Below are 27,800 nucleotides of genomic sequence, written 5' to 3'. Positions count from 1 at the left end.
TTTCTTGTTTTCTTGTTTTCTTGTTTTCTTGTTTTCTTGTTTTCTTGTTTTCTTGTTTTCTTGTTTTCTTGTTTTCTTGTTTTCTTGTTTTCTTGTTTTCTTGTTTTCTTGTTTTCTTGTTTTCTTGTTTTCTTGTTTTCTTGTTTTCTTGTTTTCTTGTTTTCTTGTTTTCTTGTTTTCTTGTTTTCTTGTTTTCTTGTTTTCTTGTTTTCTTGTTTTCTTGTTTTCTTGTTTTCTTTTTTTATTTTTATCTTGTTTTCTTGTTTTCTTGTTTTCTTGTTTTCTTGTTTTCTTGTTTTCTTGTTTTCTTGTTTTCTTGTTTTCTTGTTTTCTTGTTTTCTTGTTTTCTTGTTTTCTTGTTTTCTTGTTTTCTTGTTTTCTTGTTTTCTTGTTTTCTTGTTTTCTTGTTTTCTTGTTTTCTTGTTTTCTTGTTTTCTTGTTTTCTTGTTTTCTTGTTTTCTTGTTTTCTTGTTTTCTTGTTTTCTTGTTTTCTTGTTTTCTTGTTTTCTTGTTTTCTTGTTTTCTTGTTTTCTTGTTTTCTTGTTTTCTTGTTTTCTTGTTTTCTTGTTTTCTTGTTTTCTTGTTTTCTTGTTTTCTTGTTTTCTTGTTTTCTTGTTTTCTTGTTTTCTTGTTTTCTTGTTTTCTTGTTTTCTTGTTTTCTTGTTTTCTTGTTTTCTTGTTTTCTTGTTTTCTTGTTTTCTTGTTTTCTTGTTTTCTTGTTTTCTTGTTTTCTTGTCTCAAAACAAGTTCTCGCTTCACTGTGGCATTGTCTCCGTTCACACGATCAACAACCTTCACTGACACTGACCGTCAAAACAAGATTTTCGAAAACCCATAATCTTCCTTTTGAAGATTCCAGTGATTACTGCAGTGATAATTATGTGTGTGTGTGTTCAACGCCGAAGACGCCGCTCTCAGAGGGTCACCCGAGGAACATCAAAAACCGATCCAACCGAGCCAAGTCTGGTTGCTGATGTCGCACAATTAGCGTTGCGGGTGCGCGATCTTTGATGACCGGCGGCGGCGGGGGATTAATCGCAATGCGCTGCGTGATGCTGCGATTTCGGTTGACCATAAACGGACAGATGAGCGTTTTATCACGTCCAAAATGGGCACAGGTTGGTATAGCACACCACCAGTCGGTGGGGTCACTGTTTGCTCAATATTGTCTGTTGAGTGGTCAACCCTGGGCTGTCAAAACGTTTTGACATTAGCTGTCAGTTGTTTAAGAGATTTTTTTTCAAGTTTTTAATTTCAAAACATCAAAATAATCAATTGGAAAAAGTTAATATTACACATTAAAATATCATTTTTTTTTTACATTTTAAAGGGTTAACTTCTCCAAAAAGCTTAAGAGACCGTGACAGCGAAAAAAAAAATACTCAATTGCACTATTATAACAAGCGATAATGGCGAAAGCTTAGGTGGTATTAATAGACAGCCTAAAGGTATACGACAGTAAAAAAAACATTTTTGGTTAATCATATTTGTGTAGCAAGTACCATCACATAATGTCTCGTGAGGCTTTTTTGATATTTTTTGGAGGACCCCCTCATTGTAAAACAACAATATGCACTCAACGAAAGTACGCTTCTGTTAGCCACAGACAAGTGGAAGCCGGAATTGAATGATGAAAATAATAATAAAAAATAAAAGCAAAATAAAAATGAAGCGGTGCGAACCAGATAAAGAAAACACGCTATTCTTAGGGAAGGCATTATCGACTCAGTAAAACGAAAAAATTAATGAAGTGTGCACCAGTCAAATTATACGTGGAGCTATTTTCAACTGCCTCGATGGCGCAGTAGGTAGCGCGTAAGTCTCATAATCTTAAGGTCGTGAGTTCGATCCTCACTCGGGGCAAATCACTTTTTGCCACTTGAATTGAATTGCTGCACTTCGATTTGGGTTCATTGACCTGCCTTCCTGATCTGCCTACAATTCCATGCCAAATAGAGAATTGGTTGTTGGTAACTCTCACCTGCATAGTTTTTTTTATTGTCAATTTGAAAGTTGTAATATTACCTCTTTTATGATGTTATACTACCTCAATTTAGACTGAAAAAGTGACAAAACACTGAAAGGGTAGTGAAATAACCGATTTTTAGAGGTAAATTGCCATATTTTATATTAACATGATTTTTTTCACTTTATATATCAATGAATCTTTGTACACATGTTATTCTAGGCATTTTTGTGTACATGAAGTTAGTTAGGGAGTCCAATTTTACCGGGTTTTGAATTTCCGGGAAACCGGGAAACGGGAAAAATATTTTTTGGAATCCCGGGAATCCTCGGATCCCGGGATTTTTTTCAAACATTCATATCATCTATGTTTTTATTATAATTGTTTTTTTTTTCATGCTTTAATTAGCTCGATACTATTAATTGTCAATATTCTAAACAAGAATGACAGTTTTTAAGATAACTTAAGAGAAATTAGAAATTGATATTTTTTTGTTCTTTGTTGTGCTCTGGATTTTAAATAAACCTCATTTTTAATCCAATTTGATTCAAATTAAATAAGTCTTTTACAAATTGTCGGGAATCAGGGTTAAAAAGGATGAAATAAACATTTTTGTGCATGTTTCTATTGTGGAATTGTCTCAGAAACACGAATATGATAAAATTATCACCAGAAAATTTACAACCGATAAATTTACTAAAAGTAACAGTGTCTATTGAATATGCTAAACTGCCTTACCCAAAGCGTTCTCAGTCTCAGATGGTAGTCCCAGATGTCCCCTACAAGCTGCAGGTCGAACAGAGTTGATATCAGGATGGAACACTTTTTTTTATTTGAGTTTGAAACTTATGCTATTTTTTCACTAAAATGCCGATAACTCCCTTTATATTTAACCAATTGGGATGTTTCTCTCAACATTTTGTAGCATTTTTAAAGCCTTTTCAGATGCATTTTGAATTTTGATTTTGAAATTGAATAAGTTGTTGCCTTTTTAAGATTTTTGACGTTTTTGAACCTTCAAACTTTGGGTCCCGATTTGCCCCACTTCCCGTTGACCAAGAGTGCTCATATTTTGACCAGATGCTAGTTTTGTATGTACAAACAACCTCTGAAAATTTCAGGTAGATTGGTGAAGTCGATACGAGATGGGTATGCTTTGCTCGTTTACTCGCTCTGAAACAGTTTTTCGAAAAGTGTTCGAAACGTCAATTTCCACATATTACATAAAAGTCTTTATTTTGACCATTGTCCTAAGTCCAATCCTTGTGAAACTACTACAGCAAATATAAAGAGTGAAAAAATAACAATTTAATAATTCCTGCAGAAAATGTATAACTACCAATAGAAAATGAACTAAGATGTCAAAAAACCAAAAGAACGAAAATTGAGGAATCATAACCCGAGCATGGGTAAATAACAAGGGAAATGCGTAATAATACCTTTCTCTGGTATCAATACCAAATTTTGGTATTCTTGGACCCTTTAAAATTTGTCTTAAGGATTATGCAAGAGCAAAATGTGGTATCATACCAATTTAAGGTATTGTTTTGATATTGCAAAATTGCAAAATTTGTCAATGATCGAACACCACATTTTGATATTCTTTTGGTTTTACAGTATTTTATCAAATTCCTCTGCAACTATGGGAAAATTTTGACCAATTTTGACAAAATAATTGATTTTGCACTATAATGATGTCTCAAAGCGAATGCTTTCATTCAAAACCGGAAATTTCAAACTTGATTTTAAACATTTTTGATATACCCCCTATAGAAATGACTTGAAATTGTGGAAAATTTTCTAAGTCAGATGGCACATTTTGGTATTATTTTGGTATTTAAGTGTTTTATCAAATTCCTCTGAAACTATGGGAAAATTTTGACCAATTTTGACAAAAAAATTAATTTTGCGCTAAAATCATGACTCAAAGCGAATGCTTTCATTCAAAACCGGAAATTTAAAACTTGATTTTAAACATTTTTGATATACCCCCTATAGAAATGACTTGAAATTGTGGAAAATTTTCTAAGTCAGGATGGCACATTTTGGTATTATTTGAATATTGAAAGGTTTCATCAATTTTCTCTGAAACTATGGGAAATTTGTTTACAAAATTTTACGAGTTAATTAATTTTGCGCTAAAATGACTTGAAACCCAAAAATTTTAAAGATGATTTTAAAAATTAGTGTGATATACCCACTAATATTTTTTTCAAAAACGTTGAAATATCTCTAAGTCGGGATAACCAAATACTTTGAAAAACGAGTCAATCGACAGATTAATGAATTTTGGTGAATTTCAATTCAGTTTCATTTTAATAATACTTATTTTTCAATCTTGTTATTTTTCAGAAGCTTCAAAAACTTCAAGCACAGGCCGTTCATCAATGTCAAATGCATTCGGTGTGGTGAAGAATATCACTAATAACAACATGGAATCAGCAGGTGAGTAGATTTGGCTGTTGCATATGAATAATTTCCGTATTTTCACTAACTGCAACTGCTGCATTAAAAATGGTATGAAAATACCAAATTTTGGTATTACTTGTTCAATACCAGCGACCATAATGTGCTCTTAGTTGCCCAGTAACAGATGGTAAAATACCATGAAATACCAAAATCATGTATGTGAAAGACCACAGAAATACCAAAATATGATTTTCCAAGGGCGCGGGAATACCTAAAAATAAAACCATGGCAATACCAAGTTTTGGTATTCAAGCAATGTTCAAAAATCCAGAAGACCTCAACTTGGTATTGAAATGGTTTTATTTTGAGGTATTATTTTACCCTTGGAATAACATGGTTTGGTATTGTTGTGCCCTTACACATACAAGATTTTGGTATGATTTCATGGTATTTTACCATCTATTACTGGGCAACCAAGGGCACATTTTGGTCGCTGTTATTTGCCCAAGTAATACCAAAATTTGGTATTCCCATATTATTTACCCCTGCTCGGGAAAAGGATAAAAAAAATCACCAACTGGCATAAGAAAATAACCAATTATTGATTCTCCAACACCTTGATGGTGGTTAAGAGAAGATTCCTTCAAAAATTACTAAAGCTGCTGATAAAATGATAGTTTGTAAACAAAATATATAACCATTAAAAACATGATTTTTTATAGTTCTGAATATTACATCATTTATGGTGTAACACTTTTAGACGTCATTAATCTTTTTAAATGCGATTTGATGTAAATTTACAACAAATCATACGTTAAAACATGATTTTACGTGTGATACAGACGATTACATCAAATCTTAAGTTTACATAAATCGAATTTGCATGTGATTTATAATTTCCGCTTCGAGTAAATTTAAATATTTTTTCCGGTGTAGCTCAAACGTTTTATCAATTAGAGGTTTAGTTGGCAAAGCAAATTTAGGAGATTAGAAAACATAGAAAAATATTAAGAGAAATTAAACAAAAATGAAAAATAAAAGAAAACGGATCTAAAACAAAAAAAGAATAAAAAGCCCGTAAACAATATGAAAATAGTGGAATAAAATGGAAAAATAAATATGTAGAATAAATACGAAGAATTATTATAGAGTATAATGCATCTTTCTTTATTGCGAGGTTTAACCCTCTACAGCCGATTTTTTTCGAAAATTTATATTTTCTCGTGTTCAAGAGGTCATTTTCAGCAACTTTTGTTCTGCAATATTTTTTTTTTTTTTCATTTTTAATATTTTAATTTGCAGTTTGCTTGTTTAGTTTACGTTTGTTTATGATAGTATTTGGCCTACTCTACAACCTCCTATTTTTTCCTGCTTACTTTTTCAATTTTTTGCTTGTTTTGTTTTAAAAAATCAAAAATTGGCTGAAAAATAGATTTTTGGTGAATTTTTAGATAAAAACCCGTCTAGAGGCGCCATTCCACAATGCGGATTGCAAAAGGAATGGAGGAACAATCATAATCGAAAGAGGGTAACATTAAGGGATTAAATCCTAATGCCGTCAACTGCGGTGAATCGGGATTACAGTCTGAATAGGGACAACAGTTTTTAGAGTATTTAAAGACTTTAAGTTAGGGAATCAATGTACTATGACACGAATGCCAAATCATGGTAAAATGTCAATAATAAACTATAATAACAATAATGTACGAATTTAGTTGATTTGTATCTGTTCTTACCAAAATCATTCAAAAATATCAAAATTTAGTGCAAAAATCTGCCTAAAACAGCTGTCTCCACACAGAAAAAAAAATCATGGTAATATTACATCTGGGAAGGGGTACATCTTTTATGTCAGAAAAAAGGTGTAATTTTACCTCTGGAAATGTGTAATTTTACCACTTTTCTAGTGTAATGTCACTTTTTCAGTCTAAATTGAGGTAAAATTACATCATAAAAGAGGTAATATTCAACCTTCCAAAATTAAAGCTTCCAAATTTATATTATTTTTTTCTGTGCAGATGACGGTTATGTATTAATCAGATCATGACATGAAAACAAAACAATTTGGGAAGAACGACAAAGTTTGCCGGGTTCACCTAGCTTTTTTTTTTTTTTTTTTTGTGTAGTAAATTATATGAATATTTCAATCTCAAAATTAAAATAAAAATTAGATATTATTTCATAAGGGTCTCGATCAATCATTCCGAATGGAATAAAATAATAAATAATTTGAGTTTTCAATGAAACTTAAAAAAATGACATGATTCGTGAGATTTGCATGATCTAATAATTTTAAGAGTTTATGCTGTTAAAAATCCGATTGTCTATGTCCCCTCTTCAGGGGACCATATGTGCTGCTGCCGGTAATGATAGCTGGTTTTAGGCAGTTTACTTCTTCAGTTTCTGCTCGGCAGGTGAGTGGCACTGTTGTTTTGATGCCTGCAAGCATTACTATTCTTCCAACACCAGCTTTTAAGCACAGGCTCTGGCCGTGCAATATCTTCGCGCTGTCAGTCGTCTCAGAACGGCACAGCTTCTCTACTTTTATTCGTTTTTTTCTGTTGTTGTTTTTTTTTTCCTTTTTTCCTCCAAAAAGACCCAAATCGGCTTACTCTCGCGCGGCCAGGTTCACCGAGGTCTCGATATAAAAGCGAATATATGATACTTTTGAGCGACCATTTAGATCTTGAAGCCGGTCGCGAGTCAGTCGCGTGGACGGAACGTGTCCCATTGTCTGTGTGCGTGTGTGCGTGTGTGAGAGAGAGAGTCTCTGGTCGCGATGCCGCGGAAACTATCGATTGTGGTGAGTTAACGATTGCCAATTGCTCAAGGTCGTCGCAGAGTTCTACCCTAGCATTTGAAAAGGGCGAATCTTTTAAACTTTGCAAAGATTAACAGATTATCTTGCCCAATCTACTTGATCATTCAGACGAGTGTTTGTTTTCATTACAAGATACGCCCTTTTGAAATGTTTACATCGAAATAAACGATTTTTGTTTGCGGATGTTCTCGATTCTTACAGGTGTTGCTACTTCTGGCGATTTCACTGGCTCATGGGTACGACCGGAACGTACCCCGGACGTACAATTTGGAGTCCGAGGAGGACCGCTATGGGCGGTACGAGCGGGTTCTACTGGGTCTCAAGACTTCCGAGGGGCTCACCGTGGACGCCAAACTGTTGGACAAGGTTCGCGAGGTGATCTTCGAAGAGGAGTCTCAACAGCCGATGAAGCACGGAGAGCGACTTGTGGCGGTACATTTGGGAAGGCCGAAGCAGTCCCGCGAGGTGGCCAATTTGCAGTATAAGAACAGGATTCGGTATTGAGTTTGGAATGTTTGCTGAGGGAAGCTTTTAAGAGCCAGTACAAAATTATATTAGAATATGTTAACCAAATTTTACATATAATGCCAAATTATACCATTTATGATAAAAATTTAAATAAAACATTCTGTTACTAAAAATGTATTTTTAATGAGGCAAACATCCAACCAGAAATAAACTTTAAATGACAGAAAAAATGTATGGTTTTACTCTGGAACAATCAGATGGCCATGAACATACTTTACATAGAATTTTGATCAATTTTAAAAAGATTGTAAAAAGTGAATAAACAATTCCATGGTTTAAGAATTTCTTTCATTTCTGCATAAAATTCACAAGTTTGCTTAAAACAACCCGAGTGTACCCACAAATAAAAATAATGAAAAGAGATAAAAGAGAATTCCGATCCATACAATGTTATCTCCCCAATCCATTTGGCAAAATCTCCCTTTCAATTGTATCCCCCGACCAGCAACATGCCTTCACTCTCTTTATCGAAACCTCCAAATCATGCCCAATTCATTAATTTATCTCCCCGTCGGGCACCAGCGCAAAATCCTCCCAACAAAATATCGACCCAAGACCATTCAGTGAGCTCCAATTTGCCTTCGGATGCCCTTTTTCCTCGCTGCTGTTATCCTTTCGAAGGTTGTACCTTTAAAAAACGCAGAAAAAATCACCGAATGTCAAGTAATTTAACGATTACAATTACAAATAAATAAGCAGCAGCTGCTACTCGAATCTTTTCTCGGCGATGTCCGACGCGAGCAACATCCAACAAAGAATCGAATCGAAAGAAACGGAACAACGGCAGCATGCGAAATAAAACTCTTCGGTAGCCGGGAGATGATTTTGTGCTGACTCAGCAACATCACCAGCTCCGAAGATCCAGAGGTTATTCATGCGTTCGATCGCGAGAGATATTGTTCGGTTGCAGGGTGGCTAACTTTAGAATGAGTGGCCCTTTCGCTGAAGATCGGAAAATTTAGAGCGATCAGAAATTGGTCAGATGGAAATTAATTTGTGTAGTGACGGTTTTAGAACAAGTCTTTACAAAATCGGCCGAATATATAAAAATATGGGAATTTTAATAAGACCATTGCAAAGTTTACTTAATTATTATTGACTAGGAAAATCGATTGTTCATCCTCCCCCGTAAATTCAGAATTGTGTTGTTGAACACTCCATGCTCAAACTCAACACACTTCAACGAATCATCTCTGCGGTAAACTTCACGCAGTAGGCCTGGTATCTTCAACTCTCAATGTATTTTTTTGCGTTTCTCTTTGTTTCGTCGTTCGTGTCTATCGCGGGTGGAATTGAAAGGCCATAATCAAAGACGACCAATTTTTTCATAAAATCGCGATATCTCGTGATGATCACACGGAAAACCCTTATATCAATCAAAATTAATGTAATTGTTGTAGAACATTCTTACACTCTAAAAAAACCCTGAAAAGTTAGAAAAAAACAAGATTTTTTTTTAATTTTGAGTACGCCAGCAAATTGGGCATCCAATTGTATATAAAAATTTATTGAAAAACTTGTCTTTTTCGTCTCTTTTTAACAAAATTTGTGACATAACAAAAATAACCGCATACTTATTTTGACAAAAAAGTAGGGGATATTAATTGAAAACTTGAAAAATGCTGAAATTTGTATGGCCCAATCTCACTCCCCAGACCCAATGTCACCCCTGATGACGGTATACCATGTTTTTATGGACTGCTAAAAGTGTATAGAGACTTGCATGAGTTAAACATTGATGTAAAATATCTTTTTTGATGAAAAGGAAGCCCTCCAAATAGTCTTAGCCAATTCTAAAAGTAAAAAAAAATAATGAAAATAAGATTTCATGAAAAAGGAGGGACAACACAAATTTTTATTTACGCTTTTGTTATTACACGGAAGAAAGTCAATTCTCAAAATCGTGAATTGAATTCACGAATGCGAGAACCACGAAGAAATATATTCACGTTTATAGTGAAAATACACCATACTCATGAATAAATTCCTTCGTGGTTCTCACATTCGTGAACTTAATTCACGATTACGAGAATTGATTTTTTGTTCTATGTACTGAGGAAATCTTGCATGAAAAATAATCAAAAAATAACTTTACAGTTGTGCTTCTTAGACCCACCTTCAAGAATACAAATCGATTCAGAATCATTAACTGTACAAATACCTGTGCGGTTTAGAGTAGAGATGATTGTAAATATCATTTTATTGCTGAATTTTCTCAACATTGATTGAACCGATTGATTAACCCTCTACTGCCCATTTTTTCGATTTTTTTTATTTTTCCCGTGTTCAGAAGGTCATTTTGAACAACTTTACTTCTCTTGTTTTATGTTTCTCTTGTTTCATTTATAGTATTTTATTCTTCTTGTTTAGTTTATGTTTGTTTTTGGTAGTATTTGGCGTATTCTACAACCTCCTATCATTACATTTTACCTATCTAATTTTTTCATGTTTTCAAAGTCACTTTTTTTTAATTTTTTGCTTGTTTTCCACAATTTCTGCTATAAAATGCCACCATTATCATTTACATTGTAAAAAAATATAGTCTGAGGCACTAAAAAAATTACTGCATACTTCTTTTTACTTAAAATATAGGAAATGTTAAAAAACACATCCAAAGTTGACCCCTGAAAAAATTACATTTTTAAAAACATTGGCAAAGCCACATAATTTTTTTTCTAAAATTTTAAGAGGTCTTCTTTCCAATGCTTTTTAATTTAATCTAATCTAATCTAATCTCCAATGCTTTTTAAAGATCATAAATTGGTTGAAAAATGGATTTTTGGCGATTTTTGCCATTCTTACAGAAGAAAGGTTTAAGGTTCGCTTTTTTCAGAAATCTTTAAAAAAAATCGTATCCGGCGGGGAATCATCCCAGAAAAAAATCCTATTACTAATTTAAAGGTTATGATGCGCTCTTTCGATTGAATTTTGGCCAGAAACCCTGAACTCAATGCCTGATTTTTGAGAGCACTTTTTCTGAAATACTTGTGCGATGTCTGTATCCGCTCTTAAAAATTTGTGTCTTCCATCATTGGAAAACCACTCGTAAAACCCACAATATTTATGTTTCAAATTTGTAGCCGTGGGGTCGGAGACAAACATTTTATTTTTCGATTCACAATTTTCGACCAGTAAATGTGGTCAAAGCCATTTTTTAGAGGTGTTTTTTGGACGATCTTACAGATAACACTATCAAATTAAAAGAATTCAGTTTCAAACAAAAAGCGATTCGAAAATATGCGCCATAAACTGCTTGGGCCCAAAATTTGAAGCTTTTCCAAAATTTATTTCCAGAGATAAAGCCATATTAGTGTTTTTCGTCTTATTTTTTGCCTATTTTTTCCCATTTAATTTTTGGTTTTATACAGAATCATATACTGAACATCAAATTCAAAGTCCCGGCCCGTTCTCGCTCGAAATATCGACAAGTCGTCAAGTCGAAGCATAAACGCCAGCACATTTACGCTTGCGCGCTTTACGCTGCGCTTGAAAGTGTTCTTTCTGACTTCTCATAACAGATCGACAAAGTGCAATATCGATACATATTTTTTTTTAAGTTAATCATAGACCAACATTAAAGACTGAGTACCCTTTATTTTTTTTCTAATAATGCCAATACAATAAGTTTCTCTTAATTAAATATAGTTTTCTTGCAATCCTTAATGTACTTCTGAAATTAAAATAAAATGCATTCGAGGTTTAGTCTATAAAGATTCGAAGCTTTAGGTCAAATTCTCACTGGGTGGTATCATTATGTTTCTGAAAAATTAATTGCACCAATATATCTTTCGGAGTTCCATCATTTTGTAAGAAAGGCTCTAATTCACCTCTGGTGATTTTAAATCGTGTTTTTAAATAGAAGCCCGTCTAAAGGCGGGGTTGGGTTGTAGAGGGTTAATTCTCTAAATTTTCGCAAACGAAATTTTCCTTAAAAATATATGAATGAAACGTTGTCCGTATGTTAAAAAAATATAGAAGAAAAGACTGATTGTTTTGGTGTTTTCGGCAATGTTCTAAATTTTGATTTGGACTTTTCAGAAATTCATATTGAATGAAAAATTCGTTTTTTAATTAAAAGTTGGAATCCTAAAGTATATAATTTTTAATCGTTGATTTTTTTATACGGTTAAGGGGACTTGAACAAGTATCTTTTACTGTTGAATCCAGGAAGGTCTGCTACTGAATAAAAACAAAATATTCTTACTTTGTTGAATATTTTGTATCTTAAAGCTAAAATTGTCTGAAAAGGTACTATTTTTTTAAAGATCATCTAATTAGCCATTATATTTCAACTCACGATGTTTAAAAAATTATAAGTTTGATTTTCAATTTCTACTCTTCTCTATAAAAATAATTTCGAAATTTCAGAATCAAGATCAACATATTGCAAGGGCTTATTTGAAATTAAGTTTCTTAACCAGGGAAACTCCACCAAAGTGAAACAATGAATACCATCCTTCCCAGATAAAAAAAACTCTCCATGAAAGTGAGATTTTTCTCACCTCTAACCGATACTTCACATGAGCTAGTAAGAAGACTCGATCTATTTCCATTTTCATTCTCAGAGAGTGTTCAGTAAAAATTCGTTGGAGAAGTTTCGTTATATAATTCATCGTTGTCTTGCTTTCTTGAACAAGTATCTTTTACTGTTGAATCCAGGAAGGTCTGCTACCGAATAAAAACAAAATATTCAACAAAATATTCTAACTTTGTTGAATATTTTGTATCTTAAAGCTAAAATTGTCTGAAAAAGTACTATTTTTTCAAGGATCATCATTAGCCATTATATTTCAACTCACGATGTTTAAAAAATTTTAAGTTTGATTTTTAATTTCTTCTCTTCTCTATAAAAATTATTTCGCCAATTTCAGAATCGCGATCAACATATTGAAAGGGCTTATTTGAAATTAAGTTTCTAAACCAGGGAAACTCCAACAAAGTGAAATAATGAAAACCATCCTTCCCAGATAAAAAAAACAACTCTCCATGAAAGTGAGATTTTATCTCACCTCTAACCGATACTTTACATAAGCTAGAAAGAAGACTCGTTCTATTTCCATTTTCACTCTCAGAGAGTGTTCAGTAAAAAATCATTGGAGAAGTTTCGTTATATAATTCGTCGTTGTCTTGCTTTCTTGTCACACGTGCATTTTGGGTCAAATTGATTAAAGAACGTCATTTCGTGAAGCTTTCAATGCCTTTTGACCTTCACACATCTACACAATTCGATTTCAAACCTGAGATATTCAACAGAATCCGAAAAAAATCTGTGCATTGCTGTATTTCTTCATTCCCTAAAAATTGCTGTAAGTGCAACAACTGGCCAAAGAGAATTCAGGACAGAACGCGTTTGACACACGTATATGCCCAGCTACCGTAAAATTTTGCAGTTGTAACTCGGGACTCCGGCAACCAAATTTAACCAAACTTTTGACCAATGCACAGAATCGCCAACCAGGCAAAACGTGTTTGATATTGTTTACATTTTTTTTATTCATAACTTATTTTTATTAGGTCCTTTTAGGAGCAACGACCAGGTTAGAACCGAGGATCAGTCTAAAAAAAACACAATACACTCCATACTATTTTATTGTTTACATTGCGTACTCTTTTGTTTGTCTATTTTAGGTCAAACATTAAAATGCGTTTTCTTCAGAACGTCAAAAAACGACGTGAGGCAAGATAGCACGACAACGTCGAATTGGTATCATATCAGCTATTTAACATAAATCGATCCTGAAACAAATAAAAAATAATTTAAATTTAATAAACCAAAAAAACTTTTATGCAAAAAATACGACACTTCATATGTGCCCCTTAAGCTTAACGGATTCCCTTGGACCTACACCGAGACCCCACCTTAGGGCCCACACCGACCCGTGACCGTGTCTGCATCCTCTGACCTGTCAGTCGGTTGATTTCGTGACTCCTTCTCTATTGTCGGGTCATCTCGTTGATGACCAGGGTTGCGTAACCATCGGCCACACATCTCAAACTGTCACCCCAGCAGCAGCAGCAGCAGCATTACCCGTCAATGAGTTTGTAATCTGCGTTAATGATTTTTGCCACTAGCTTTGAAGAGATCTGTTAACCCTAAAATGCCTAATAGTTTGATTTTGTAGATTTTTTCAATTCTTATTGTTTTATTCAATATTTTTTAAACGAAATCGTTTGAAATTGATTGACACCTTTTACAATCAACATTCGAGATTTTCTTTAAATATAATATACATTTTTTGTGTGACTAAATCACTGAGGGGTTAAGTGCCGACACTTGACCTATCCACCGATCGTCAGCTGCTCAACTCCACCAAAACAAAGTGACTTGCAAAGAGCGTATAAATCTGTACAAATAGCTACGCGTGCGACCGCGCCGACTCTTAACCCGCGTGGTTGATTTGTTTAGGACAATAATAGGACCCCCGGAGGGGTTTGCCGACGGTGGTGTGACCATTTCTTCATCACCCGTCCAAGGGTGGTCCGGCTCGAGCTTCGCTCTAGGTCATCTCGGCTTGATGCGTCATCGTGACGAGGGGGGTCGTCGATTTGTCAGCGATTATCGGGTGGCTCAACTAGGTACGAGTGCCTCGTAATCGGGCGTTTGATCGTTGCCCAATTAAGCGTGGCTGACACGCGTGCGCTAGATTCGTCTTGGGACAGATGGTGAAGGTCAGAGCGTCATCAGTATTTTGAGAAAAATGTTGTGCAGATTAAAAAGACTAATTTTTGACATTTTCCACCAGTTTATCGTGGCCAGACATCCGAACTTCCCAAAGAAGAGCTTTGATTACTGAACAATTACGTCCGCAAAGTTTCTTGATGGGTTCAGCGCTGGTTCCGAGAGGGTATTAAGTTTCCTGCCTTCTGGTGTTGAATGTTTTATCTTTCTCCATTTAGTCCTGAAGCAAACGGTTTTTCATCCACGCAGTGCTCAGGAGATTAGTGGAAGTGTTGCAAACAATAGTTTTTTTCGATCCAGTTATCAAAACTTAATTCCAAGGAACTAAAAAATTGATCCCTGATTCAGTCTCTACAGAAATAAATTTGTTTAAAATTGATCTTTTTTAAGCATATCGAAAATAACAACACTGGCATCACTGCCTCCATCCCGTCTTCAGAGCGTACCTCAGCCCGGTGTACCCGTTTAATCCTTTTACACATTTAGCGCATTAATAAAGCAAAATTTATCGCAATCTTCAAAAGAACCGGGTCGGGTTCTGTGCACTGTGCGGCACAACCCAATAATAAATGGCACTGTTTATAAATCAAAACGCCTATTAATGATGCCGGGAAGATCGTCGTCCTCTGTCGAAAGCGAGGATTCTCGCGATCGTCCGAGGTCCGTAATGTAATTGCCCTGCGGACAAACTCATAAACATTCAGGATGTTATCCATCTCTTAGCGGGGATCGTGTAAAAAGTTATGCCCCGAGTGAGGATCGAACTCACGACCTTAAGATTATGAGACTTACGCGCTGCCTACTGCGCCATCGAGGCCGCTGATAGTTACTATGACGAACCATTTCTTGCGACTTTCTCCTCAGAAGTTTGCGGCTTCTTGTTTGCAGGTGATAATGAAACGATGAGTTGGATTACATCTCCCATCCGTACTGAATATAATGTGTACAGATCTACAGAAAGACTTAATTACAGCCGGTCATAATTCATCGCCCCAGTCACGAGCGTGCAATTAAAAGCGAATAAATTAAGTAGCTTCCAGGCGTCGTCGGTCGGCGAAGCGTTCTGAACGAAAAGCTCCGCAGAAAGTAGGTAGCCATTGCGCAGTAGTGCTGGAAGCTGCGAAAGAGACTCCGAGTTGCAATTTGTAAGAATCCGCCTAAAAGCGGCAATGATTCATTGAGTTCCTCGGCCGATGCACTTTTCACGAGATGTTGATAAATGTGCCCAAAAGTGCGCTGGAGGGTATTGTGCACCCTTGAACATTTGAAGAAGGGTTGGTTGAGCTGATTTTTGAAATTACAGGTTTTCAAGAAAACTTTGTACTGGATTAAATTTTTAACCAATTTTAGAACACTTCAAAAAAAGTTTAATTTTGTAAAATCACACGAATCAAGGTTATGTCAAGGGTTAAGTGCAGCCAGCGTGTAATCGTCTAACCAACCTGAGCCCCAAAAAAAAATCGCAGCCTCCTTAATCAGCAGCTCTTAATCTGGTCTGAAGCCTCGAAATATAAAACCCACTGCACGTGGCCACACCCTTCCGTCGAGTACGCAAACTTGCGCGCTGTAGTTAAGCGTGAGAAGATTATCTGCCACCGCCGGAGGGGAACGAGTTCAAGTTCAAAGCCCTTCAAATGGTCACTGCCTTAACAGGGCTGATTGACATCGACAGCTGGTGGCTTCTGGGTAAGCCCGGGATGACGCCAACTTGAGGGAGCAGTCACGATAGGGAGGCGTTATCTGAGTTTAACCTTCAAGTCAATAGATTTTTTAATATCTACTTTAAAAAATAATAAGCAAACCCGGGCAGACGGTAATAACAAAATTCATGCCATTTCAATAACAAATACTGTTAAAATAAAAAAAAACGTTATGGAATATTCTTGCAAAATTAATTTTTGCATAAGAGCTTAATGACAGTTTATGTTATAATAACCAAATTTGTTATTAGTCTGATATTGGTTGAAAGTCAAAACAACTTGGGAATAACATTTTTTGTTGTGGAAGAATAACTCCAATTGTTATTGGGATGATCGGATTAGTTGTTAAAATAACAAAAAAGAATAACAAAGATTTGTTCGAAGAATAACGCAAAATGTTATAAGTCTGTTATTACAATAACAATCCAATAACAAAAAAATCATAATGGCGAATAACAAATATTATTATAAATAACATTAAATGTTATTGGCCTAGTATTTTCAAATAACAAAAAAAATATTCCTACGTTATTTCCGACTGCTCGGGAAGTCATTTTAAAATAAATTTTTAAAAAACTGGATTGGATTCAGTCATTTTAGAACAAAATCGAAGATTAATTTAAGTGCTCATAGTTTAAAACATTGTTGCCAAACATCCTTTTCCTTAATCTATATAAAAGGAAACATTGAAACAATTTTGCGACCAGGAGTCTTAATAAATAAAATAAAAATAACCCGCAAACAGGTCAAAATCCATCATTCTGCAAGCACGTGTCGTGTCAAAGTGACATTGACAAAGGAGCTGCCTGATTGGACGAATTTCCTGAGGTGCGATGGTGCATTTTAATTTTCCGCAAAAAGTGTGGCGCTGCACTTGTTGAAAAAATGCCGTCCACAATCACTTTCCATCCCAGGTTCCGTCCAGACAGTGATTGAAAGGCCGATTTATCACACAGCAGCACGGAGCAGAAGTCCTCTCACTTTCAGGACACCAAAACTTTCGCCTTTGTTTCAGACAAAAAAACACTGTAAAAAATTAATTTCAACTTGTTTCAAGCTCAAATTTGATGAAAAAAATATGCACAAATGCTTTTTAAAAAGATTTATTCAGACATTCAGCTAATTAACCCAACACCACAGGGACGGTGAGCTCACTCAATCCGTTCGGGACAACTTTTACCCTCCCTCTACCAGGGAAGGCTAAAGACTTGAGTGAGTTCGATTTACAACAACCGACTGCAAGTAGGACAATAACGACGACGACGCCGCCGTCGCTCCTTTTCCGGATTGGCCAACAACCTGGGAGAACCAGCTAAGGAAACTTGAAATCAGATGTCCTGAATAAAGTTGCCACTTTCCACAGCAGAAACGGAGAGATTAAGATATATCGCCCGGTCCAAGGCGTAGCAATTATCTCTAATTTGGAAGTGCAACAATGGACGGATTGGACGATAAATCATTCTGAGGTTGACCGGTCTGGGAAAGGAAATTACTGTATTTTTACATCTTTTTAAAAGTTACAAGCTTTCGATACCATCTGAAAATCGAACTACATTTTTTCATGATGTCACGAATTTCCAACTGCTACATTACTCAAGCTAATCAAACACGAACGCCCACACTTATGCAAGCTTACAGATTAGCTATCAAACATTTTTTGCATCGCACGCGAACCATTAATTGCTGCAACTTTGTTGCTAATAGGTTTCGAGTGCTCCCGACATGGCCCTTCGTGAACTGTCTAGTAAAAGTGTGTGCACTGCTATTCAATTGCCGGTCTCGTAAAATGATCATCAGTGTGGCAGTATCTAATGAGGGGATCATCGAAAGTGTGTTCAAAAATCGAATTGCTTTTTTTTGTTTATTATTTTGCATTTGAAAAATACTTTCAAACATTACCTAAATTTGTAAAAACAGAATGCTTCATAAATTGAAAAAAAAAATACTGGAAAAACCAAATCAATTTTTCGTAAATTTTTACAAATACGGTAGAAATACTCAAATTTTCATAATTTGCAATATTAGTATTGAGGCTGGTACAAATTTTATTTTTAGTTTATTTGTTTATTTGTTTATTTGTTTATTGTAAAAAATATCATTTGACTACTTATGGTCTATATGATTCGGCTTATAAAAACTAGCGACGACACCGACACATATACATTAAAACTGACTAGAATACCAGAGTCGAGCACGTTGTTGAAACATGGAAGTGGAAATGTTAGGACGATAGAGTTGAGAAAAAACATTAAAACGACTACACATAAATCGAATCGGCTCATGTTGTCCATAATTGGTGTTGCGACGTGCGAGCTGCAGGTATGGACGTTGGCGGAGCGGCCTTTCGGGAGCGTAAACTTGGATCTGCGCTAGGATCCAGGGACTGTCGATTTCGCCAGCCAGCACTTTGGCAACGAACGATGCTTGTGAGATGTGCCGCCTTTTTTCAAGTGTGTCCAACCGCAGGATTCGGCAACGTTCCTCGTACGGACTCCAACCAGCAGGATTGTGCGCACGGCGAAGGGCAAGTCGAGTAAATTTTCTTTGGACTGATTCGATCTTGGCTGTCCAAGTGCTTTGGTATGGACACCAGACAACAGAGCAGAACTCGAGGATGGATCTTACCAGCGCGCAGTACAGGGAGCGCAGACATGCAACATCCCGGAAGTCCTCAGCGATCCTGAAGATGAATCCCAGCTGACGGTTGGCTCTGGACACGATGTCATGGCGATGGCTGGTGAAACTGAGTTTGCAGTCCAGAGTAACTCCAAGATCTCGTACTTGGGTCACCCGCGCCAGTGTGCTTCCCGCAATGGCGTAGTCAAAGATCACAGGCTTCAGTTTTCGATGGAAAGAGATGGCGTTGCATTTGTCAATGCTGATCGTCAGGAAGTTACGCAAGCACCACTCGTTGAAACGATCCAGCTGTCTCTGCAGAGTTGAACAGTCCAAAACGCTCCTTACAACTGTGAATATTTTCACGTCATCTGCGTAGAACAGCCGACATCCTCCGGCTAGCAGCAGTGCCAATTCATTGACGAACAGGATAAACAGTAGGGGCCCTAAGTTACTGCCTTGGGGAACGCCAGACAGACTGGTGAATATGTCCGATTCAGAGTTCCCAATCCTGACACGCATAACCCGGTCAGTGAGGTAGGACTTCAACCAGCGAATGAGATTAGCAGAAACTCCAAGTACTTCCAGTCGTTTCAGAAGAACTCCGTGGTCGACTCGATCGAAAGCAGCCTTGAGGTCTGTATACACAGCGTCGACTTGCGCTCCGGCATCCATTTCCTGAAGGCAATGAGACACGAATTGGGCCAGATTCGTGGCAACCGAACGTTTCGGAATAAATCCATGCTGGTCTGTGGAGATGTAGTGTTTACAGCTCTCAAACAGGACACTGTTTATGAGGATTTCAAAAACCTTGGAGCAGGCCGAGAGGGAGGTAATTCCACGATAGTTCTTGATGCTACTTTTGGCACCCTTTTTGTGGACTGGAAACATAAAAGAGCGTTTCCACTTAGCCGGGAAGGTACTTTGACATAAAGAAAGGTTGAAGAGGATAGAAAGAGGCAATAGGAGAACATCTGAACAACGTTTGATGACAGAGGAAGGAATGCCGTCGGGGCCGGCCGAGTAGGACAGTTTGAGTTTGTCAATAGCGGCAGTAACTTGGCCATTCCCAACCTCCGTAAAGGAACATTCGAATGCGTTGGCTGGAGTATTCCGTGTTGCCGCCATGATTTCCGCCTCCGAAGCAGGTCTAGAGTTGAACGCGTCCTTAAAGTGGGCTGCAAAAAGCGCGCATTTTTCCTCGGGAGTAGTAGCAGCAACATCGTTCAGGTACAACGTAGGTGGCAGGCCGTCCGTTTTTCTTTTCGAGTTTACAAACGACCAGAAATTTTTCGGATTTTTCCGGAGATCGTGCTGCGTCCTAATAACATATCGCCTGTACAGAGTACGGTTGCACCCTCTGTAACGTTTGCTAGCGAGCTTGAATCTGGTCTGGAAGAAGGGTGAACGATGATTGCAGAAATCTTGGAGAGCCGCGGCTTTGAGCTGCTTGAGTCTTCGTAAAGTGGCGTTAGACCAAGGTGGCTTCTGAGAAGGCCTTCGCCGGGGAACGTGTACAGCAAAAATGTTGTTCAAAACAGTTTGAAAAGAATCAACGGCGGCATCGATGCTCGAAGAAGTCTCCAAAAAACTCCAGTCGACATAGCTCAGCTCCTCTTTGATCGCTGCATAGTTGGCTTTCCGGAAGTTGAAGGGTTGTTGGATTGCGGATGGTGGTTCGGTTGTAACTGTAGGTGCGGGAACATCGACGACCATTTCCAGTGCAGGATGGGTGATGTCGAGTGGTACCAGCGGTTCAACAGCTTCAAAGACAGCGCATTTGGGAAGCACAACGTCGTTCACCAGGACAAGGTCGAGACAGTTGTTGTAGACGTTGATACAGGAGTTGAGCTGAGTAAGCCCGTGCAGGTTAAAACCATCGATTAGGTAACTGCTGGCAAGTGGCATACTGGACAGCACCGGGTCGATCTCAAGTCCACCTTCTTGTTTTTGTCTCCCTCTTCAAAGTTGGCTCGATAAATCAGGGTTTTTTTTTTTTTCTTCAAAAAACTTCAAAATTTCAATGGAAATTTTAGTGCAATCAGATGAAATTGATTATAAATGCATTCCCCTGTGTTTTAATAGTAGTTTATGCAACAAGTTGCGAAAAGAGGATTTTTTCAGCACGAGTTGTACATTTATCCAACGAGGTTCACCGAGTTGGATAAATACGAAGAGTGCCAAAAAAATCAAGTTTTGCAACGAGTTCCATACAACATTTTTTGCAATTCCAAAAAACACACACTGAGTGAAATTTTATGTCAAATTTTCATTTTTTTGTCAATAAATCGTTTAAATCAAAAAAATGTTGAAAAGTGTTACTTTTCAGCATTTATTTCGAAAAGTGTTGCTATCCGATTCTGTTATGTTTGGTACAGAAAAGTAGGCTATTTCGTCGTTCAAGAATGACAGGAAAAGTAAGCAGTTTCACGACGGAATTGCAAAAAACACTTTTTGCATGCAAATGTTGAGACTATGGCTTGTTATTTCAATTATTATATTTTTTTATTTCATTTGTTATTGAAATTTTTTTGATTTATTGCCATTTTTCTTCATAGTACATCAAAATGTTCACAGACTGATCGCAGCATGCTACCAAGGCAACCTTCAAATGTAAACAAATTAATTGGTTGAAAATGGTCGAAGATTATTTTTTTTTTAAATCCAACTATTGTGAGACTCGCGAACAATTCAATGAATGAAAACAGTGTACGAGGCAAGGATTATGATAATCTTTCGTAAATTCAGGACATTACCGAGTCAAATTGGTAAGTTCTGAACATAATATTCCCAAGTGAGACAGATTTGTGAACATTTTCACGATGGGACTCATATTTGAACATATTCCAGAAGGGACAAGCAAACTTGCGGTTGAAAATCAGTTTTTTTGTAAAAAAAAAAGTGTTAAATATTATTAGTGCAGCTTAAAGAAATACAACAAACGAAGCTATTCCCACATCTATCTCGAACTCGACAAAAATGCATATGGGACATCTGTGCGAACATGGGCAGTAAACTAGTGTAAAATGCATTTTAAAACACTTTTTCCATGCAAATGTTGAAAATATGGCTTATTATTTCAATATTTATATTTTTATTTTATTTTTTTGCCGCCATGTAAAATTTCGAATCGTCTGACACCCATAAGGCTTTCTAGTCAGAAATTTACCAACACATTCAAAGTATGTTTACATGACAGCTGGACGTTTGTTTGCATCAGATTTCCTATCTCTTTCTAGCAAAATTTTTCTGTCAAGCGACTTCTAGCTGGTTTATTTGACTGACTGCCCGATATGTCAGTCAACATACTTCGCAGGGCTGTGACAGCTACAGCTCGATCATTGTTTGCATCAGGACACTGTGACGAGAAGTTCGTCATTTTTGAGTTAAATTTTATTTTTTTCACTGGACCTAGCAAACCTTATATTGAAAATTATGAAAATTTTCGATTTTTTTCGGTATTTTGGGCAAATTTTTATATTTTATTAAAATAAAACTCTAAAACAGTGAAAATGCATGCAAAATTTTGAATCGAATAATACGGTATTTTGAATAAAATTAAATCACAAGATAGAACACAAGTGACGTAATGCATACATTAATACAGTAAATTACTTGTAATCAATGAAGGTTAGTTTGGGAAAAAAATAAATTCACATCTCTTCATGAATAATTTCAAATATTTCACGCAAAATAACATCAATTCGAAAAACATTCATCAACCATACAACCAACAAATTAAATTTGGATGGTTGAAAAAAACAGTTGTATATTTAATGGCCGTACCTCTTTTCGATGTAATTTTACTGATAAAAGTTATTAATTAAAACATGTGTCGCTTCTACGCGAAAATTAACTTTATTTTTACCATTACACAAATGGTAATCTGACGAAACGTTGTTCGGAGATTTTTAAGGTTACCGTTGCTAACCACCCTCATCTCAGATGGTCGAACTTTATGAAAAATGGTAGGGTACCATTTCCGATATAGTATTTTAAAGGTTTTCCTACCATTTTTCAAATAGTGGTTACGATCTCTGAAATGGTGAGTTAACCATTTAACAAAAAGTTTTTTTAAGGTTCTCGTTTATGCGGAGAGGTGATATAATTCATTTTATATACAGTTAAGACTCGCGTTGTTCACGAGTAAAAAACGAACGATTTTTTCTTTTTTTTTTTTTTTTTTGAAGGTGCAATGATCTCAAATTTTTTTGAATCACCATCACTTTTCTGAACCAAAATGTCTCCGTTCTTTTTAATTTTTTAATTAATCTGTTATTTTGATGCATTTTTTTGTGTACCCGGGCAGACGGTAATAACAAAATTCATGCCATTTCAATAACAAATACTGTTCAAATAACAAAAAATGTTATGGAATATTCTTGCAAAATCCATTATTGCATAAGAGTCTAATAACAGTTTATGTTATCATAACCAAATTTGTTATTGGTCAGATATTGGTTGAAAGTCAAAACAACTTGGGAATAACATTTTTTGTTATGGAAGAATAACTGCAACTGTTATTGGGATGATCGGATTAGTTGTTAAAATAACAAAAAAGAATAACAAAGATTTGTTCGAAGAATAATGCACAATGTTATTAGTCTGTTATTACAATAACAATCCAATAACAAAAAAAATCATAACGGCGAAAAACAAATCTTGTTATAAATAACATTAAATGTTATTGACCTAGTATTTTCAAATAACAAAAAATGTTATTCCCACGTTATTTCCGTCTGCTCGGGTAGTAATTGAGTTAAATGATTATAAATTCATCGCATAAAATGGTTGATTGCCTTTTATTACCTGTAGCTCCAAGGGTTTTCTTTTGGAGTTTTAACTTCTAACAGCTGTATCTTTTTAAGTATCTGCTCAGTCAAATGTTATCCAGCTATGAAGATACTTGCTGAACTTGATTCGGAAGAATAAAAAAATCCTTGAAAAAAATAATAAAACAGCTTTCTAGACTCCAACAAATTTATTTAATAAACAAAAGTCGTCTTCAGAAATAAAACGAGTCCTAGTTTCTACATTCAACGCAGTTAGAATGCGTTTATTCTATGTCATTTAAACAATTATTGTTAGAGTTTACAATGGAAGACATTTATTGAATTACACAGTTCAACAAGATTTTGTCTCTGAGACGAGTATATGTGTTCCTAGTAGATTTTTGCCTGCTGAATCCGAATCCGGGTCCAGAATTGCTCCAAATGGTCCCAATTTTGAGATACACCCGTTTGAAATGTTAGTTTAGGCCAAAATTAGCTACTTTGTTGACTATTTTACAAAAGAACTATTGAATAAACAAATAAACCAAAACATGTATCTTAAAATTAACGTTTTCCTCTTTCTGAAACACCCCTGGTTTTTAAAATTTGATTGTTTCTACGCATATTTATAGCCATTTTAAAATTATATTTTCAGTTGCTTCTCATTCAAGTTTTTCCAATTTGCATGCAAGTCAAATTCTAATTTTAAAATGTCTATAAATATGCGTAGAAACAATCAAATTTTAAAAACCAGGGGTGTTTCAGAAAGGGGAGAACGTGAACTTTAAGATACATGTATTGGTTTATTTGTTTATTCAATAGTTCTTTTGTAAAATAGTCGACAAAGTAGCTAATTTTGGCCTAAACTAACATTTCAAACGGGTGTATCTCAAAATTGGGACCATTTGGAGCAATTCTGGACCCGGATTCGGATTCAGCAGGCAAAAATCTACTAGGAACACATATTCTCGTCTCAGAGACAAGAAACATTTGATTTTTTGTTGAACTGTGTTATCAGATGCAGTGACTTCAACCATTATGTGTATACTTTTGCGTTCAATTTCAATGATGTATTTAATTGATCAATATTCTTTATTCGGCAGTTTACAGTTTTATTGGAAATGAAAAATAAAAAAAATTAAGGGGTGCAAGCTCACATAAAATGTCTGTAATTAAAAACAAATAATTTCAAATATCTTTTGACGCAAACCCAATTCAAATTTGTTAAAATTATTATATTACATTGAAAAACGTATAGATAAGGAAGCACTGCACGACATTTCCTTGCAGTTTGTCTCCCGTTGCAAATTTAAAAAAATATTGCAGTGAAAAAAAATTAAGCTTATTGAGGTTTTTTTTTCAGGATTACGTTAAACTTCAGGGCTGTAAAGTCGGATAACTTTATCAAGGACTTCGAATTCAACACCGGTTTTCGGAATTTATCGTCGCCAAATTCAACTAAAGCTTCTCAAATTTGATAACTTCAGCAGCGGATTCTGTGCAAACTTTTCTAATTTTAACACCGACTCCATTGTAACAGGGACAATTTTTATTATCAGAACAAAAAAAAATGTTTGCTTTCATTTCTTTCACTATTGAACACCCAACAACCAATTTGATCACGTAAGCGCATAAATTGTTGCAGTTTTCGTTATCTAACATCCACCGATGACTACAATCTTGTTTACCCTTTAACTTAGTGCGCAGCACGCGCCACTCGACAAACGACCACACCTAGCCGTAAACCTCACCCACCGACGACCGGGTCACCAGAGTTTATTGCCACCCGGTAACCGATAGTGTGCCGACCAAACAAAGTAGAATCTTCCCCTTTTGCTAGACACTTGAACAACATGTTTGCAAACTTGTCAACCGGGACACTAGCTCTGTAACCATTGTGAACCTCCAATATTTGCCCAGTTGTTGAACGCCGGCGGCGGCGCGACTTGCAAGCGCCCGGTGAATTATGCGGAAATGAGCGGAAAAAACGCAATGTTTAGCTGTGTTTGCATGCGGTGGTTATTTAATTAGTTCGAGAGGCGCTGCTGTAAGCGTCCGTTGGTTTGGGTCATTTCTCCGTGGAAAACTCCCGACACCTGTTGGTGGCCGCCTCGATGGCACCGGCCACGATGTAGCGGAACGCTGAAAGCGGGGAGAGGTTTGAGTTAGAGAGTGATGGTGTTGCTTGAGTTGTTCTTACCATTCTTCTCCAGAAAGGACAATCCGTGGATGGTCGACCCACCGGGACTCGCCACGTCATCCTTCAGCTGTCCGGGATGGATTCCAGTTTCTCGGACCATCTTGCCGGCTCCCATCACCGTTTGGGCGGCCAGCTTGTACGCCAAGTCACGCGACAGTCCCATCTTGACCGCTCCGTCGGCCATCGCCTCAATCATGGCAAACACGTACCCGGGACCGCTTCCCGACAGTGCCGTAATGGGATCAATCAACGCTTCCGTGACTTCGTCACAGGTTCCAACCGATTCGAACAGCGTCTGTGTCAACGCGCAGTCCTGCTCGGTAGCTTTCTTGCCCCGAACAAACACCGCAGCCCCAGCGCGGACCAACGTGGGAATGTTTGGCATAACTCGAATCACGCGAGCTTCCGGAACGAGTGACTGCTCCAAATCCGCCAATTTCAGTCCCATCGCAACCGAAATGAACAGCTTGCCTCCGCTAATCGACTTGACGCTGTCCAACACCAAGGGGACAATCCACGGCTTCACCGTAATGAACACCACCTGCGAGTCCTGCACCACCGGGAGGTTCTCCGTAAACGTCTGCGCGCCAAGTCCGCGGAACGCCACCATGTTGGCCTCGTCTTGCGGGCTGAAGCTCGCGCGGAGATTCTTCCCGTCAACCAGACCTAAAAATAGAACCGATTAAAGAACTTGTCACTCCGTAACGTTGACGGAACCAAACCGGCCGATATAAAACCCTGGGCCATGGCTTGGGCGGTTTTGCCACCGCCCAGGAAGCCCATCTTCAGCAACGCTCCGCAGGCACTTTTCAGCTGCATCTCGGAACGTGATAATCCCTCGGAAAACAACACTGACTAAATGCACTACTGACTTGTAGCAGCAGCAAGCTGATGATGCAATCTGTCACGGCGTGAGTGCAATTCACGAACTAGACAGAGAATGGCAACGTGAGAGAGAGCGAATCTGCTGAGAGCAAACGGGATTTTCCCACTCTGGGTGAGTAACGTTAGCGTGACCACGTGACTGGAATCGATTGTGTGGTGTAGGTTATGTTTGCGCTTCGCACTGGTGTGTGGGTGACCGGCGTGCTTGGATGGAATCGGGGGATGGGGGAAAATAAGGGGTAGAATGGAGCACTGGATTCGAGTGGTAGAAATGACAGTTCTTCCATAAGAAATGCATTGTAGAAAGGTCAGGTGTAACAAGTTACGGGCTAGAATTGATAAGCTGTGTACTTATTTTAAGAATGGAATAATCGATCCAGGGGGTATCTCTAATGTTGATTTTGTTAATTGTCAGCCTCATGTTTCTAAAGTTTTTTAAAGGTCTTGTAAAAATGAAAGACGTTATGGGGTAATTCTCCACCAACTCACACGAAATCGGGAAAAGTTGCCCCGACCCCTCTTCGATTTGCGTGAAACTTTATCCTAAGGGGTAACTTTTGTCTCTGATCACGAATCCGAGGTCCGTTTTTTGATATCTCGTGAAGGAGGGGCGGTACGACCCCTTTTATTTTTGAACATGCGAAAAAGAGGTGTTTATCAATAATGCTCAGCCTGAAACGTTGATGAGATAGAAATTTTGTGTCAAGGAGACTTTTATGTAAAATTAGACGCCCGATTTGATGACGTACTCAGAATTCCGAAAAAATGTATTTTTCATCGAAAAAACACTAAACAAGTTTTAATAACTCTGTTATTTTCTGTTACTTGCAGGGTTGCCAGGTTGCCAGATAAATCTGGGAATGCCAGATTTTTCAAGTGTCTGCCAGAATAAAGATTCGCCCTTCTCTGTGCCAGATATTGACAGATTTTGCCAGATTTTTCACTTTATGTCATTTTTGTAGAACTTTTTGATTAAAATGAACGAATTTAAATGCAAATAAAATAAAATTGATTGTGTTTTCCTTAAAGATATTGCAAGTTATCATTTTTGTGGCCATATAACCAGTAAAACCATCTGAATTCTACAAACTTTTGGATTGATTTATACCCTCCCTCCCCTTCCCCATTCTGAATTGTTAGATTTCCGTCTGCCAGATTTTGCCAGATTTTTATTCGATACTTTGCCAGATTTTTCAAATTTTGACCTGGTAACCCTGGTTACTT

The 27,800-nt window shown here is 36.9% G+C and overlaps 2 protein-coding genes and 2 non-coding genes across 4 annotated transcripts; 2 read left to right on the top strand and 2 right to left on the bottom strand.

Annotated features, from left to right (window-relative positions):
- The first annotated feature begins 1,790 nt into the window (after nt 1–1,790).
- Nucleotides 1,791–1,863, top strand: Trnam-cau (transfer RNA methionine (anticodon CAU)). The gene has a single exon. It is a non-coding gene; the product is annotated as a tRNA-Met (tRNA).
- A 4,847-nt stretch (nt 1,864–6,710) lies between these two features.
- On the top strand, nt 6,711–7,837 carry LOC120415799 (uncharacterized). The gene is made up of 2 exons (XM_052710434.1): nt 6,711–7,178; nt 7,398–7,837. The coding sequence occupies exons 1-2, from the start codon at nt 7,155–7,157 to the stop codon at nt 7,698–7,700; spliced, it is 327 nt and encodes a 108-aa protein (XP_052566394.1). The 5' UTR covers nt 6,711–7,154; the 3' UTR covers nt 7,701–7,837.
- A 7,310-nt stretch (nt 7,838–15,147) lies between these two features.
- On the bottom strand, nt 15,148–15,220 carry Trnam-cau (transfer RNA methionine (anticodon CAU)). Its single transcript has one exon. It is a non-coding gene; the product is annotated as a tRNA-Met (tRNA).
- A 10,272-nt stretch (nt 15,221–25,492) lies between these two features.
- Nucleotides 25,493–26,595, bottom strand: LOC120415806 (pyrroline-5-carboxylate reductase 3-like). The gene is made up of 3 exons (XM_039577430.2): nt 26,414–26,595; nt 25,692–26,357; nt 25,493–25,633 (listed from the first exon to the last, which is right to left on the bottom strand). The coding sequence occupies exons 1-3, from the start codon at nt 26,508–26,510 to the stop codon at nt 25,560–25,562; spliced, it is 837 nt and encodes a 278-aa protein (XP_039433364.1). The 5' UTR covers nt 26,511–26,595; the 3' UTR covers nt 25,493–25,559.
- Between the last annotated feature and the right edge of the window lie 1,205 nt (nt 26,596–27,800).

This window comes from Culex pipiens, chromosome 3 (assembly GCF_016801865.2).
Source record: "Culex pipiens pallens isolate TS chromosome 3, TS_CPP_V2, whole genome shotgun sequence".
In the NCBI taxonomy this organism is placed as follows: Eukaryota; Metazoa; Arthropoda; class Insecta; order Diptera; family Culicidae; genus Culex; species Culex pipiens.
This window is presented reverse-complemented; position numbering and strand designations above follow the sequence as displayed.

Excerpts from the sequence above, each read along its gene's own strand:
- LOC120415806 (XM_039577430.2), bottom strand. The coding sequence starts at position 26,510 with ATGCAGCTGAAAAGTGCCTGCGGAGCGTTGCTGAAGATGGGCTTCCTG. Across the intron at positions 26,358-26,413 it reads CCAGGGTTTTATATCGGCCG|GTCTGGTTGACGGGAAGAAT; the intron begins GTTTGGTTCCGT and ends TTCTATTTTTAG. Across the intron at positions 25,634-25,691 it reads GTCCTTTCTGGAGAAGAATG|CGTTCCGCTACATCGTGGCC; the intron begins GTAAGAACAACT and ends CCCCGCTTTCAG.
- LOC120415799 (XM_052710434.1), top strand. The coding sequence starts at position 7,155 with ATGCCGCGGAAACTATCGATTGTG. Across the intron at positions 7,179-7,397 it reads CGCGGAAACTATCGATTGTG|GTGTTGCTACTTCTGGCGAT; the intron begins GTGAGTTAACGA and ends CGATTCTTACAG.